The 14,033-nt window shown below is 39.5% G+C and overlaps 1 protein-coding gene across 8 annotated transcripts; it reads left to right on the plus strand.

Annotated features, from left to right (window-relative positions):
* The first annotated feature begins 85 nt into the window (after positions 1-85).
* On the plus strand, positions 86-12,131 carry LOC110538405 (transmembrane protein 106B). 8 transcript variants are annotated; one of them, XM_090193459.1, is made up of 8 exons: positions 86-195; positions 1,233-1,446; positions 3,506-3,659; positions 3,815-3,955; positions 4,076-4,119; positions 7,645-7,698; positions 8,141-8,306; positions 9,278-12,131. In XM_090193459.1, exons 2-7 carry the CDS (start codon positions 1,238-1,240, stop codon positions 8,256-8,258), a joined length of 720 nt encoding a protein of 239 aa, XP_090049585.1. In that variant the 5' UTR covers positions 86-195; positions 1,233-1,237; the 3' UTR covers positions 8,259-8,306; positions 9,278-12,131. The 8 variants fall into 8 exon arrangements, with proteins under 8 accessions (XP_090049585.1, XP_021480887.1, XP_090049584.1 ...); XM_090193458.1 differs by having other exon boundaries at positions 123-195; positions 1,236-1,446; XM_021625208.3 differs by having other exon boundaries at positions 126-330; positions 1,236-1,446.
* The last annotated feature ends 1,902 nt before the right edge of the window (positions 12,132-14,033 follow it).

The raw sequence follows: 14,033 nt of genomic DNA on the forward strand, positions 1-14,033 counted from the left end.
GCATAAAAATAAAACACATCTACCGCTTCTTAGATTTCTTTCAATGAAAATTACAGATCTAGAACTCATCTTTCTATGTGAATTTGGTCGTGTTCCCCAAAAAGCTACATATAGCGGCTTTAATTATTTCCTGTGGGTGGCAGCAAAATTACGCTGCGTCATCATCATCTGGATAGGAAATTGCGCCACTGCTCAGTGAGTATGTGACCAACATAAGAAGAATATTAGACAATTTTTCACGACTGCTGTGAGGCATATGGTGTGGAGTTAAATTACAGATAATCTTGACGACGGCACCGTCTTTATAAATCGTAACACTCCAAAAACAAGGCAAGTAAACACAGTGCAACAAGTTGTTTTCTTCAGGGGTGGCAGAGAAACGAAACTCATCACAAGACTTGTATGCGGAGTGTTGTAAATGCGTAGTCAAATTTCTGTTTAGAATAAAACTAACGTTCGCCATCGGTTATTTGCTAAATTGTAGAATGAATTCACTGAAGGTGTTGGCTGATGTATGGACAAAGCCGACTTCGATCTAATTGGTTCGGTGTCTGCGAAGATAATGAAACATCGTATAATTGTATGCATTTAAGATCATCTCCATTGTGAAATACACCAAGATAGCAAAGCACATACATACACAGAATATAATCCTTTGTCGTCACAAATATCACATAGTAAAGTATCATTATATTGATGTTAAGCAACTAACATTACAGGTAACTTCCAAAGTAAAAGAGGGATACAAAGTATAATGAAAGCAGATGCTTCCACACAGGTGTGGTTCCTGAGTTAATTGAGCAATTAACATCCCATCATGCTTAGGGTCATATAAAAAATCCCCAGTTGCCTATTATTTTGGCTAGAAGAAGAGAGCTCAGTGACTTTGAGGTTAGGTTTGAGGTTATGGTTAGGGAAAATAGGATTTTGAAGGGGAGTCAAATATGTCCCCACAGGTGTGTCAGTAACCTCAACACAATTGAACACTTATGGGAGATTCTGGAACAGTGTCTGATAGTGTTTTCCACCACCATCAACAGAACACCAAATTATGACATTTCTTGTGGAAGAATGGTGTCGCTCCAATAGAGTTCCAGGCACTTGTAGAATCTATGCCAAGGTGCATAGAAGCTGTTCTGGTGATTCGTAGTGGCCTAATGCCCTATTAAGACACCTGCTATTGGCGTTTCCATTATTTTGGCAGTTACCTGTATATATGACTGTCTCTTTAGCAGGCATGGGAGCTGGTTCCAGTCAACCCAGTGAGAATGATGAGCAGTCCATCGTACCCCAGCAGGACAGGAGAAAGACCTCTAACAGGAGACACTCTGAGGAAACACTGGACTGCCCAACCTGCCAGGGTACGGGCCGCATCCCACGAGGCCAGGAGAGCAAATTGGTGGCAGTGATCCCCTGCTCCGATCAGAGGCTGAAACCACGACACACGTAAGACCATGTTGAGATTTACAGCAACAATTGTTTTATTACCTACATGCATCATTTAGAAGGTCTTTTAAGTCTATGGTGTGTAGAGATGTTCAGTGTGTGTGCAAAGTATTATTGCGTTCCGTGAGTGGGCATCTGTATCTAGGTGTGTTTTGTGTATACTGCATGAAAACGCTTGTGGTATGTTAAAATGGCCAATGCAATGAAGACATTTTTCCCCAAAAATAATTTCTGGGTAACAATGAATTAACTTACTGTAATAGATTTCCATTAATAAGCTTTTTAGCTAACTTTCTATAGCAACGTGGTCGTATGCCACGTTCACATGCTAGTCGGAACACCCGACTTGCTGATTTCTTGAACGCAGCACGTGTATAACAACCAGTTAGCAAGTTAGCAGTTGAATGCAGCATGACTGAAGAGAGGAAAACTAGCTGTTATTTGCAGAGGTTTGGAGCTTTTTGTTATTGGTCTACTAACTAGAGGTCGACCAATTTTATGATTTTTCAATTCCGATTATTGGAGGACCAAAAAGGCCAATGCCGATTTAAAAAAATATATATATATACATTTAAAAAATTTATTTGTAATAATGACAATTACAACAACACTGAATGAACACTTATTTTAACTTAATATAATACATCAATAAAATCAATTTTTCCTCAAGTAAATAATGAAACGGGTTCAATTTGGTTTAAATAATGCAAAAACAAAGTGTTGGAAAATAAAGTAAAAGTGCAATATGTGCTATGTAAGAAAGCTAACGTTTAAGTTCCTTGTTCAGAACATGAGAACGTATAAAAGCTGGTGGTTCCTTTTAACATGAGTCTTCAATATTCCCAGGTAAGAAGTTCTGGGTTGTAGTTATTATAGGACTATTTCCCTCTATACCATTTGTATTTCATTAACCTTTGACTATTGAATTGTAGGCACTTTAGTATTGCCAGTGTAACAGTATGGCTTCGTCCCTCTCCTCGCTCGAACCAGCAACACAACGACAACAGCCACCATCGAAGCAGTGTTACCCATGCAGAGCAAGGGGAACAACTACTAGAAGGCTCAGAGCGAGTGACGTTTGAAACGCTATTAGCTCGCGCTAACTAACTAGCCATTTTACTTCGGTTACACCAGCCTCATCTCGGGAGTTGATAGGCTTGAAGTCATAAACAGCGCACAACGAAGAGCTGCTGGCAAAATGCACAAAAGTGCTGTTTGAATGAATGTTTACGCGCCTGCTTCTGCCTACCATTTTTCAGTCAGATACATAGATACTTGTATGCTCAGTCAGATTATATGCAACGCAGGACACGCTAGATAATATCTAGTAATATCATCAGCCATGTGTAGTTAACTAGTGATTATGATTGATTGTTTTTTATAAGATAGGTTTAATGCTAGCTAGCAACTTACCTTGGCTTACTGCATTCGCGCAACAGGCAGTCTCCTTGTGGAGTGCAACAAGAGAGGCAGGTCGTTATTGCATTGGACTAGTTATCTGTAAGGTTGCGAGATTGGATCCCCCGAGCTGATAAGGTGAAAATATGTAATTCTGCCCCTGAACAAGGCAGTTAACCCACCGTTCCTAGGCCGTCATTGAAAATAAGAATGTGTTCTTAACTGACTTGCCTCGTTAAATAAAGGTATTAATTAAAAAATCTGCGCCCAAAAATACCGATTTCCGATTGTTATGAAAACTTGAAATCGGTCCTAATTAATCAGCCATTCTGATTAATCGGTCAACCTCTACTACTAACGGCATGGTGATGTCACCATGGAAATCTAAAACTTCTGGCCATGCAAACCTGCTGATAAGATCCTGTGTAGATTGCATTTTCAACCAGCAAAAAAAAAGCACACTTTTACAGTGTTAATTTCATCAGCTGTTGTACAATATGATATCAAACACACAAACATATTGAGGTGTGTTTGTGTATACTGCATGAAAACGCTTGCGGTATGTTAAAATGGCCAATGCAATGCAGCCATTCTTGCTGTGCTGGGCCTGCGCTGGGCCTTCAATCAATACTCAACTTGTACATATCATGTCCCCCTACAGGAAGTTGTATGTCACTGTGTCAGTGACGCTGTGCCTGCTGGTCAGCTCGCTGGTCCTCTTCTTCTTGTTTCCTCGCAGTGTTATCCTCTCACCTGTGGCTGTCAAGTCTGTCTATGTTTACTTCACCCCGACCACTGTCCAAATGAACATCACGGTGAGACCTCATTGGCCTTATTCATTCATATACCACACAGTCGGTTTCTATCTGGGCTATGCCATAAAAGTATTGGCCTCTTGTCTCTTCCTCTGCATCACTGGAGTGTTTTTGGAGATGAATGTAATAATCGCCTTGTCTCTCTCCCATCACAGAACATCCTGAATATTACCAATGACAACTTCTTTACAGTTCAGGCCTACAACTTGACAGTGCAGGCTCTTTTTGATAAAACGGTTGTGGGCAAGGCTGATATGAAAAATGTCACCACTGTCAAACCACTCACCGACAAAACGGTGAGCACCTGCCCTCATTACCAACTGTTATACTGCAGAGAATGAGATCTGCAGAGATTCTGTAAGCCTCTAAGTATTGTTACTTGACTCACTAACGCTCTTCCTTATTTCCCCTGACAGTTTGCCTTTGAGATTCCTGTCACGCTAGTGGAGGAGGGTCTGAAGTAAGTACAAATTTAACCAAGGTTATACTATGTCTGGTGCTGAATCTTCCATCGAGTCAGTAGTGAGATATAAAGCTACTTTTGTGGCTGTTTGGTTACACAAAGTGCCATGGTAACACACTTATAATATAGTGACGCAGTCCTTTTAATTTAGTTGTGCTGTAAAGTTAAGCTTATTTTGATTGTGGCATGTTGTCATGTGAAAGTAATGTAACTAATTTGCTGTAAATGTGAGAATTGATTTTGTGTGCTCTACAAACAGTTATTCTCTGCCATTTTCTTGGCTAGTTGTTTTGAATAATGTATAAAGACAAAGCAAAACTGGAAATGTGTTTTGTATTTGGAGAAAGTCTGAGGCATGACTGTCAAATGTTTGAACAGATTGATTAAGTATTTGGCTTACAAAAGTACATAAGCATACATAAACTAGCATAACCTGCTTAGCTGGGAGCACTGGCATGTGCAATTCATCTCAATTTCCTCCATGTGTTGCAGGCTAATTGTCACTAGCAGTAGCAATTCCTATTTACAAAATGAAAGTGCCTCTGGACTGAAAGAAGTCAAAAGCATTCCCACTGGGCACACCATGTCATTTCAACGTGGGTACTTGGTTAAAATCTGGCTAACATCTTGATCAATGAGATTACAACCTATATTCACCCACTCAAAAAGACAGCTAAAAGTTAGATGAATTTCCAATGTATTATCACTATGCTTTCAACCATCTAAAAGCACAACCAATGGAAAAACGATCAGATTTTTGGTTGTCGTCATCACTCCAAATGTCTCACTGCTTTCAACCATTTTAAAAACCCAGCAAAGTTCAAATGGGAATGCAATGTCATATTTTGTTTATTTATAAAAACAGATAGTTTTCACTGCTCTTCTTCTAAAAGCAGAACCAAATGGCCTAGATTGCAGTTGAGATTACATTAAAAGTATATGGTGCAACTGATATTCTGCACAGATGACAGAAATTGTGAAGATCTCCACAGACCTGTGCGTGCTTTTTGAACATGCAGACTTTATATGGTTACATAAAGAAATGTATAGTTACAGTATCCTCAATGTGGTCTTGGATATGTTACTCATTTTAGTGATGAATGTTACATTCGCTTGTAAGAGAGCCTTAACTTTAAGCAATTTACTGTATTACAAAAGTAATATTGAATTGTTTGGTTGACAACACAACCAAATATCAGCATTTTAAAGGAGAGGTATGGGTAACTGCCAAAATAAATGAACCGCCGTCGTAATAGGGTGATGGGCCAGAACAGCTTCAATGCACCTTGGCATAGATTCTACAAGTGTCTGAAACTCTATGGGAATGCAACACCATTCTTCCATGAGAAATTCCATAATTTGGTGTATTGTTGATGTTGGAAAATGCAGTCTCAGGTGCGCTCCAGAATCTCCCATAAGTGTTTTAATTGGGTTGATCTGCTTACTGATTCGGCCATGGCATGTGGTTCACCTCGTTTTCATGCTCCTCAATCCATTCAGTGACCACTCGTGCCCTGTGGATGGGGGACTTGTCATCAAATTGGGCATAGATAGCCATGGTAGTCAAAACCTATGGGGAAGCACCTGCTTTCAATATACTTTTTATCTCTTGTTTACGCAAGTGTTTCCATTATTTTGGCAGTTACCTGGATCTACTGCTTGGCTAGTTCCATCTGAGCCACTGGCTTAGTCCATAAAACCTAGCAGTCAAGCAAGGAAATGGTTCCAATTGTTTTCCACCATTCATTTTTCCCATAGGGGATTTTAGAAACACTTCAAATAAGGGCTGTGTTTCGTGTAGGCTTACCCTGGCATGATCTTTTTGATAACCGTGTAGTTTCTAGGACTAGGTGACATCAATATATTCGCCTGTATTTACCCCTAAAAAATGAAATGCTAATGTGGCTATCATATAGAACTACAAATGCTGTGATCTGGATGAGACTGCCAAATGGAGGCAAAGGTAAGAATCATCGAGGCAAAGGTAAGAATCTCTGGATTAACTATCTAAATGTAGTAATTAATATATTGGCCACATTTTGAAACCTGAATTCTTTTAACTTTCTTGTGCAAGTTTTAAATTGACACTACCTGTTAGCAAAGGTGTCAGCTAGAGATGACGCGCAGGAGCTTGCAGGGTTTTGTAGGTTTGCATGATGTCTACTTTGATGCTAATTAGCGTTTTCGAATCTGATTAAATAGAGGCGACTTTATTGATTAAAGTCACCTTGTCCAAGAGATTTACATGGTTACAAAAGGTCATGCCAGGGTAAGCCTACACGAGAAACAGCCCTTATTTTAAGTGTTTCTAAAAAATTCAGTGGTTTTTCCACCATTCATTTTTCCCATTCATAGGTATTATGACACCTCAACTGTGGTGCTCTAGACTTTAACTTTTCTATTTTTAGATGGGTTGGAGATAGCATCCAACCTAGCATTTTGTTAACTTGTCGATAGGCTATTGTATTTCAAAAGTGATATTGAATTGTGTTCGGTTGGTTTCAAATTGAAATGTTTGAAGATTTTAATTATCTGCTTGGATAGTTCCATCTGTGCCACTGACTGCCACTGAAGTCTGGTTTTAATTCCAGTTTGTCTACAAATTAACAATTTTATGTTGTATTCATGAAGCCATCTCAACCAAAAATCTAAATTAAAGAATGCAATTAAATACAACTTTAAATGCACTTTAAATAAAGAATAGGATCAAATCAAACTTGAACTTTTTGGTTAAGATGGAGATGTGAATCCAACACAAATTATACATTTGGAATTAAAGTCAGCCTAAGTCATTGGCACAGAGAGAACTGTCAAGCAGAAGGTGCATCTCCTCATTTAAATTTGAAGTCAACCAGAGCTTGAAACGCTTGGCCTATTGTGTTGTCTATTTTTAGATTAATTCTGGGTTAAATTTAAACGGCTGATGACTTTGCAAATGCTTTATAGGCCTAAATAGCATCATTGAAGATAAGTGATAAAGTATGATCACATTTTAATTTACTCTGTTAAACCTACCTTTTGGAATGACTTTGATAGCAACAGTGAATTTATTTAGTTTTAAATAATAATAGTGACGATAGCACATTGGTAATAGTCAATGACAAATTGCATAGTTAAACTGGGCTGGGCTTGGTTAAAACCCTAGATGGGAGACTCAAGGGCAGCTGTAGCTGGATGAATTCTTCAGTAGGAGGTGCTGCCCAGCCCATTGTTTTTTTCTGATAGTGGATATAACGTTGGATGTCTGACGTTGTTTTTAAAGGTACAAATTCAACATTTTATACAATGTCTCAAATGTGGTTACCATGATGACACATAATCCTGTGGTTGAAATTTCACCCTCAAAACAACAGTTGATGACTTTTCAAATCAATGTATTTTCCACAGATTCCACGTCACAATACGTTGTCAAATTACGTTGAAACAGCGCTAATTCAATGAGTTTGTGCCCAGTGGGTTGTTTTTGAAATCATCTTTTATAAGGAAATCCTGAAGGTATTCATTATTTTCTCTTTTTCCCAGCAATTACTGCAAGAAATCTACGATCAAGATCCACACGTTATTTGTCCATCTTCAGTGAGTATGTGCCCAGTCAGTCAGTATGGGTAAAACGCCCCTCAAATGTAGCTTTGCTCCCACAGATTAGCCATTTAGATTATAATGCATATATTCAACAATGAACCAGAATCATGTTGAATCTGTGTTCAGTGGAAAAAATGTAATACCATAATTCATGACTAAATGTTTTGATGATAACCCAACCATAGTAAACCAATGGGGTTGGCGACTGACCTATTTATTTCTTATCAGTGGTTCAAATCTGAGGAAGGGATATAAAAGGGCTGTATTGCTTGTTAACTTGGCCCAGTTTGTACAGTGATGGCTCAAGGGAGAGTTTATCTCATGGCTATGGTTAGGAAACCTTGATAGCTGGCTGACCAAAATCTGGTACATTACATAAATGATCGTTACATTTGATAAATAATAGATAAAAATCTGTAACCGCCTCCTCCCTCAGGATGTCAATGACTGTCTACTACCTGGCCCACTTTGAGCAGCTTTCCCTGGACACGTTTGAATACGTCGACTGTGGGTCTAACACCACAACACCCCACCTCATCAACCCTACACCCTGAGACCAAGGGCTCCATGAGTGGCGGGATGACTGAGGAGTAGGCCATGAGGTGAACTGTGTGGTCAAAAGCCATAGTTGTTTTTTTCTTGAAAAATGCAAATGTCCCCAAGTTATGGGGAAGAAAGAAACTACAAAAATGTGGAGCTTGAAATTAAAATTAAAGCTCTGAAATGTTATGTTTGTCTTTCCTATGCACCTCTGTTGCACTTGCTTTTTAAGTAGGGTCATTGCTGTGGTTGGAGGCTCTGCGCTGTGAAAAGTTATTTTTATTTATTTTTTTTGCCACATCCTACTGAAGGCTACTCTGTTTTGTCTTCAAAGAAACTGAAAGACTTGAGTGGACTACACATTTGCACACATTTTTGAAGGAGTAATTTAGATATTATATTTTTGCATAATTTCTTATAAAACAGATTGTCGGTGCACTTCTACAAACAAGTAAATTACTTTTGTATGCGTTTTAATTTGTTAAAGTAGGTAAAACCATTTAGTATTCTTAAATGTATGCATACAACTATGTAGCATTGATCACATAATGACTATGGTAGAGACCATTTAGAACATTTCTATGGCATAACATCAGAATTACAGTTCTGTCTTTGATTTGTACACCATTGGGATTGACTACAGACCACACATTTGTATGTTAAACCATAATCTCTAATTGTATGCTAATTCTAACAGCTATAACAAGATCTGGATATTAATTCACCTATGGTTTTTGTGTCACTGAAATGGGATTATTGGGGTGGGGGGGAAAGGTTGTTAGGAATCCACATGGACTAGTAGTGTCACCATGGGGTTTTTTGGAATGTGGAAGCTAACTAATTTACTCCCTTGTTCTTGCACTACAGCATAATCATGGCAATGTTTTCTGTGCCCTGTTCAAATACTCAATCTTTACTTCCTCTATTCCTTGAATTAATGGTTTTAGTGCATTGTTTTCACCTTTGTCAGATCAGTGAAATAAATAATAGAATACAGTATTGAATACTTTAAAATACCTTCTTTTTTTTTCAGGCTTTGTGATTCCACCTTCCTTGTTTGGTCACATGTTTCAAGGGTGTCGTACTTTGAAATGGCCACTGAGAGGTGCTGAAGTTGCACAGATAGTTGGGTGCAGTCCATATTATTCTTCACCAATAACTGGATATGGGTTCTTCACCACTGCTGGGAGTACTGTATGGACAAAAGTAGGGAAATAAAAACACTCCTATAATTTTATGTACTGTATATCAATAATACATAGCATTATCACAGCGTCTCACATGCACTCACTGAGTATATGTTGTCAATCTTAGCACTACTGGAGTGTGAACATTCATTCACAGCTGAAAGACAAGGAGAAGATAATGGCGTGTTAGTGGATACAATGGTCAAGAGAGGAAGTCATCAAAGGTGCTCATAGAGTCCTCCAAGACTTTGTACAGATGTTGTAATCAGTGTTGTTCTGTTACTAAGACCATGTTATCCTTCCTGTCAACTGGTCCAGTTGTCTGAGACTATAGTCTCACAGTTGATAATTCACCTGCAAAATAGCACAATGCAGGTGGCCATGCCAATGAACTGTACGTGACCCATGTCAACGTACAGTTGGCAACTACTTCTAGTCCTTACTCACCCATGACAGGCACTCACTGGGGGTTGCATCCAGTAAGAATTAAACAGGGAAATGTATTTTTGAAACAGAATATTATTACCACTACCTGAACTTGTAACCAAGCGTTTTCTCCTGTTTGTTTCTACTGAACACAACCCAAGACTTGGCTGCCTGCCACAAACCTCAGGTTTCCAATCCCCATAATTCCTCATCTGTGATATTTGAGCAACTACACGGTAGGAGTGCAGAGCATGGCCCCATTTATTATTTAACAGACCCCATTCTAATGAAAGGATGGTAGAGCGTGACCCCCTCTGCTAACTGTGGAGACTTGGTTTGGCCAGGCTAGAGCCATTAAAATGACCAAACTGTATAGACACTTGGTTCTATTTTTTGGGGATCCCACGTGACCACACATTTTTGTTCAATACCAGCACTAACACACCTGATTCAAGTATTGATGTGTAGATCATAAATGTACGTTGTGCTTGTGTTGTGGTCCTGTGTTTTCCCCAGGACTGGAGTTGGGAAACTTGACTAGTGTAGACCACTCCGATCTGGGGATTCCTCCTAAATGGGAGGTTTTTCTGTTTGTGGTGAGGATGTGTGTTCATGTCACCTTTGGGGGATAGGCTGTTGTTGACTCAGGTAATGGGAATCATTGATGTGCCTGCAAGCGAGACGCTACCAGATTAGAGATATTCATGAGCCAATAGAAGGCTTTGGAGAGTACATTTTAATTCCATTGTTCTCAAAGTGTTGGAGTCAACTGGGGATTAATGGCTCTGGTAATTGTGGGCTACTTCCTGGACGACACGGCAAAGTCATGTTGGAACATGAGCCCACAGATATAACTCCTTAAACAGAAGCTTCTGGGCATGGAATTGTTTGCTTATGAGATTTGATTACCTTCTTTGCCTCAATTACAGTCAGAAGATGGTTGTGGTTGCTGGGTCAGAGATTTACAAATAAGTATTCAAAAGTCCCTTTTCTGAAAGGCCGAGTCATGAGACATAACATGAGCATGTCTGGCTTATAATGAATATGGTTTTGTTAGTAGTTTGTCACCCTTTTAGGCACAACAAAAACGGTGCAAATTAAACATTTAGATATTACCTGGCTGCTGAGCAGGTGCGTTAGACTCTGCCAGTGGCTTTGAGCTTGGCTCTGAAGGGTCCTTTGTCATCTGCACAAACAAGAGGTACTTGTAAATGTTGTTTACTTGAGGCAACCTGACATGCAGCAGAAACACCAAATGCACCTGAGATATTTTGCACAGAACTAGGGGTGTTGTACACTACTTCACAGCTTTGTAAACAGTTGCACACAGACATTGAGGGGTTGGTTTTACACCCTCCATTTAGACAGGTGTTAATGGCCCCCATGTTCTGAATACCTGTCAATGTTGAACATCCAAAATGTGGTGGAGTTGAGATCCCATACAACGATCCCTGTTCTCAATGCCAAATTAAGACCAGGAACTTGCAAACTTATTTGTAAGTGATAATGGACTGTGTTGCAGCAATTAACTTTGAATAAGAACAGAGTAGCACCTTTCTCTGCTGTTTCAAGAGGTGCTTGAATATGTAAGTGTCAGTAAACCAATTACATTTAATGCCACCTTATGGTGGGATTGAGGGATTCTGATGTTTTCCTGAATTTCAAGGCTATTCATTGGCTCTCGGTCAGTGCTGGCACACATTAAACATTCAGCCGAGGCGTAAGGTATGTCCAGAGGGACACAACCTTCAAAATGAATAATAGGAATTGAGGTTGACCCCTCACGGGGGTGTCCCATGTTCGACTTTGGTTTCCACCTCCGGTGTTAATCAATTATGGAGCAAGCCTACTGACGGTAGCCTGCCTGCTGCTTGGCCCTGGACATCCTGTGATCCTCCATGGTCTGCCGGCACCGGGCTTCCCAATGCATAGCAGACATCCTACACCAACATCTGTGGGAGAGTGGAGCTAACTATCATTAAACCACAGTGCCAGTGCTGTAACCTGATAGACAGACAAGCCCCTATATCACTGTTTCACCAATTCTGATTGATGACAGCCCAACACAATGTCTTGTCTTTGTCTTAATATAAACAGGGGCCACTGATGTTATTCCTTCTCTGTCTCCACACTGCTGCATTAGGAGTTTCAATTAATGTTTTTTTTAAGGCAATAGCTATCCCTGGATAGTGTAAATCTAACCTAGAGTAACCACACTAACAGCCTATAAATAAAGAAAATCATGTAAGACATTAAAATGAACCTCTTGATGTACTGGATCTGCTATGTTGATTTTTTTAAATTACAAAGAATTATTGGATCTTTTACTTATAACAATCCCTGGAGGAAAAAAAGCTGTTTTGCCCTCAGAGGCAAGGTGGACTTCAGCAGCCTAAAGCAGGTAGCTAATGATGACGTTGAGTACCTCAATTTTCCAGCTTCAAGTATTTCCCACCTGCCTCGCAAGTTACCTAGCAACTGAACGCTCCCTTGAGTTGGTGGCGTCAGAGATAAAGGCAAATAAGTACTCACCCCAGTAGTTCACCCTCTGGAGATACAATTCTCAGCTGAGGAGTCTGGAAATCTCCAACCCATTTGATCATGTTATATGTGCAATGCACGTTTGGTAACTTACCAAATGCGTTGTCGTTCTGCAATAGTTTTGCACTTGTGAATCTTTCAGGTGTAAACTTCACAATATATGGATGTATTTCCCATATTAGTCGGTAGAGGACGCTACTGTCATGTTTAGTAAAACACCCCCCTTTGTTGATTTAACTTCGCATGTCAGTTAAGAAGAAATTCTTGTTCAGGGGCAGAACGACAGATTTTTTACCTTGTCAGCGTAAGGGATTCGATCTAGCAACCTTTCTGTTACTGGCCCAATGCTCTATCCACTAGGCTATCGACTCCTTTGGCTTAATACAGTCTGGAGGCATTTGTTCTTGCATTCAAATTCCAATTAATCAAATCTTTAAAAAACATAGGCCTATTTGTTTTTCTAGCGTTTTTTTTCCATACAAAGCAAACACAGTAATTGCCCATCAAAATACATAAGTAGATGCATGATATATTCAGTCCTAAAAGTTAATTGCTACCCAATTGATCATTTTCCAATGGTCTGTTAAGATAGCAACTGCTTTATAAATGTAGCGCCAATGAATAATTGCCCATTGTATATTGAGGTTATTCCCTTGTGATAATGACAGTCAAATGTCTGTGTTGTGTGTGTACGAAGGTCGAGTGAATTTAAGGTGAGAGAAGAAGCACAGTATAACACATATTTTCTTCTCTTTTTTTGCTTCACTTGAAAGCTAATTTGTCAGTGATTTGAACGTTGACTGTGTGTAATTAGTGAGTTCTGCTCCGAGGCAGACCCTTCGGCATGGAATCCTACTCTGCAGGAAAGATAATTATTGTTGCACATGCTGACACAATTTCTCAATCTCAATTTCCCTGTGAGTTTTCATTTAACTCCCATGTGTGATATCTGCCCTCCATTTGCTGCACTGTGGGTACATCTGATAACCACTCTATTTTCAAATCTGCACACAGTTTTGCATCCTCCCCTCATGACAGGCTACAACCAGCAAGTGTTGTGCTGAGAATAGTAACTAGATTCCTCCCAGATATGCTGATATGATCTGGCTGGTTTCATAACACATGCCTTATGAATACAGGGCACTCCAACTCCAGCAGGTCATTTCCTGAAATGTTATCATGGTGCTGTTCAAGGAAAAGACTACAAAGGCATTAGCATTCAAATTGCCACAGTCGACCCATTGTCCTCTTGCTGCCCCCAACTTTGTTCAGAGCAGAAAGACCTCAAGCGGCTACACCAACAACTTTATACACATATTTCCATGATTTTGTGCTGGTATACATTTCTCATAGGCTACTGAACATGATGTCTCATGTCAAAATATGAAATAGGTTAGTGGTTTACAATTATGTACTGACTAAATAAAAAGGCAAAACAGCCAAGACAGCCAACCAAGTTAAGCATACCCACATAATCAATATCCTACTTTGTTTATTCCTTTAGTTTGACAATTCCATAGCAATAGACTGATAACTGTCGATAAGAGCTCACAAGTCAGAGGTCACTGCACTTTCCATTTAAAACTCATTGCATTAGGGGGAGGCTGGGACTGGGAGTGTTCTCGTTACGTCACT

This window comes from Oncorhynchus mykiss, chromosome 12, assembly GCF_057628025.1.
Source record: "Oncorhynchus mykiss isolate SJ-2025 chromosome 12, ASM5762802v1, whole genome shotgun sequence".
NCBI classification, from domain to species: domain Eukaryota; kingdom Metazoa; phylum Chordata; class Actinopteri; order Salmoniformes; family Salmonidae; genus Oncorhynchus; species Oncorhynchus mykiss.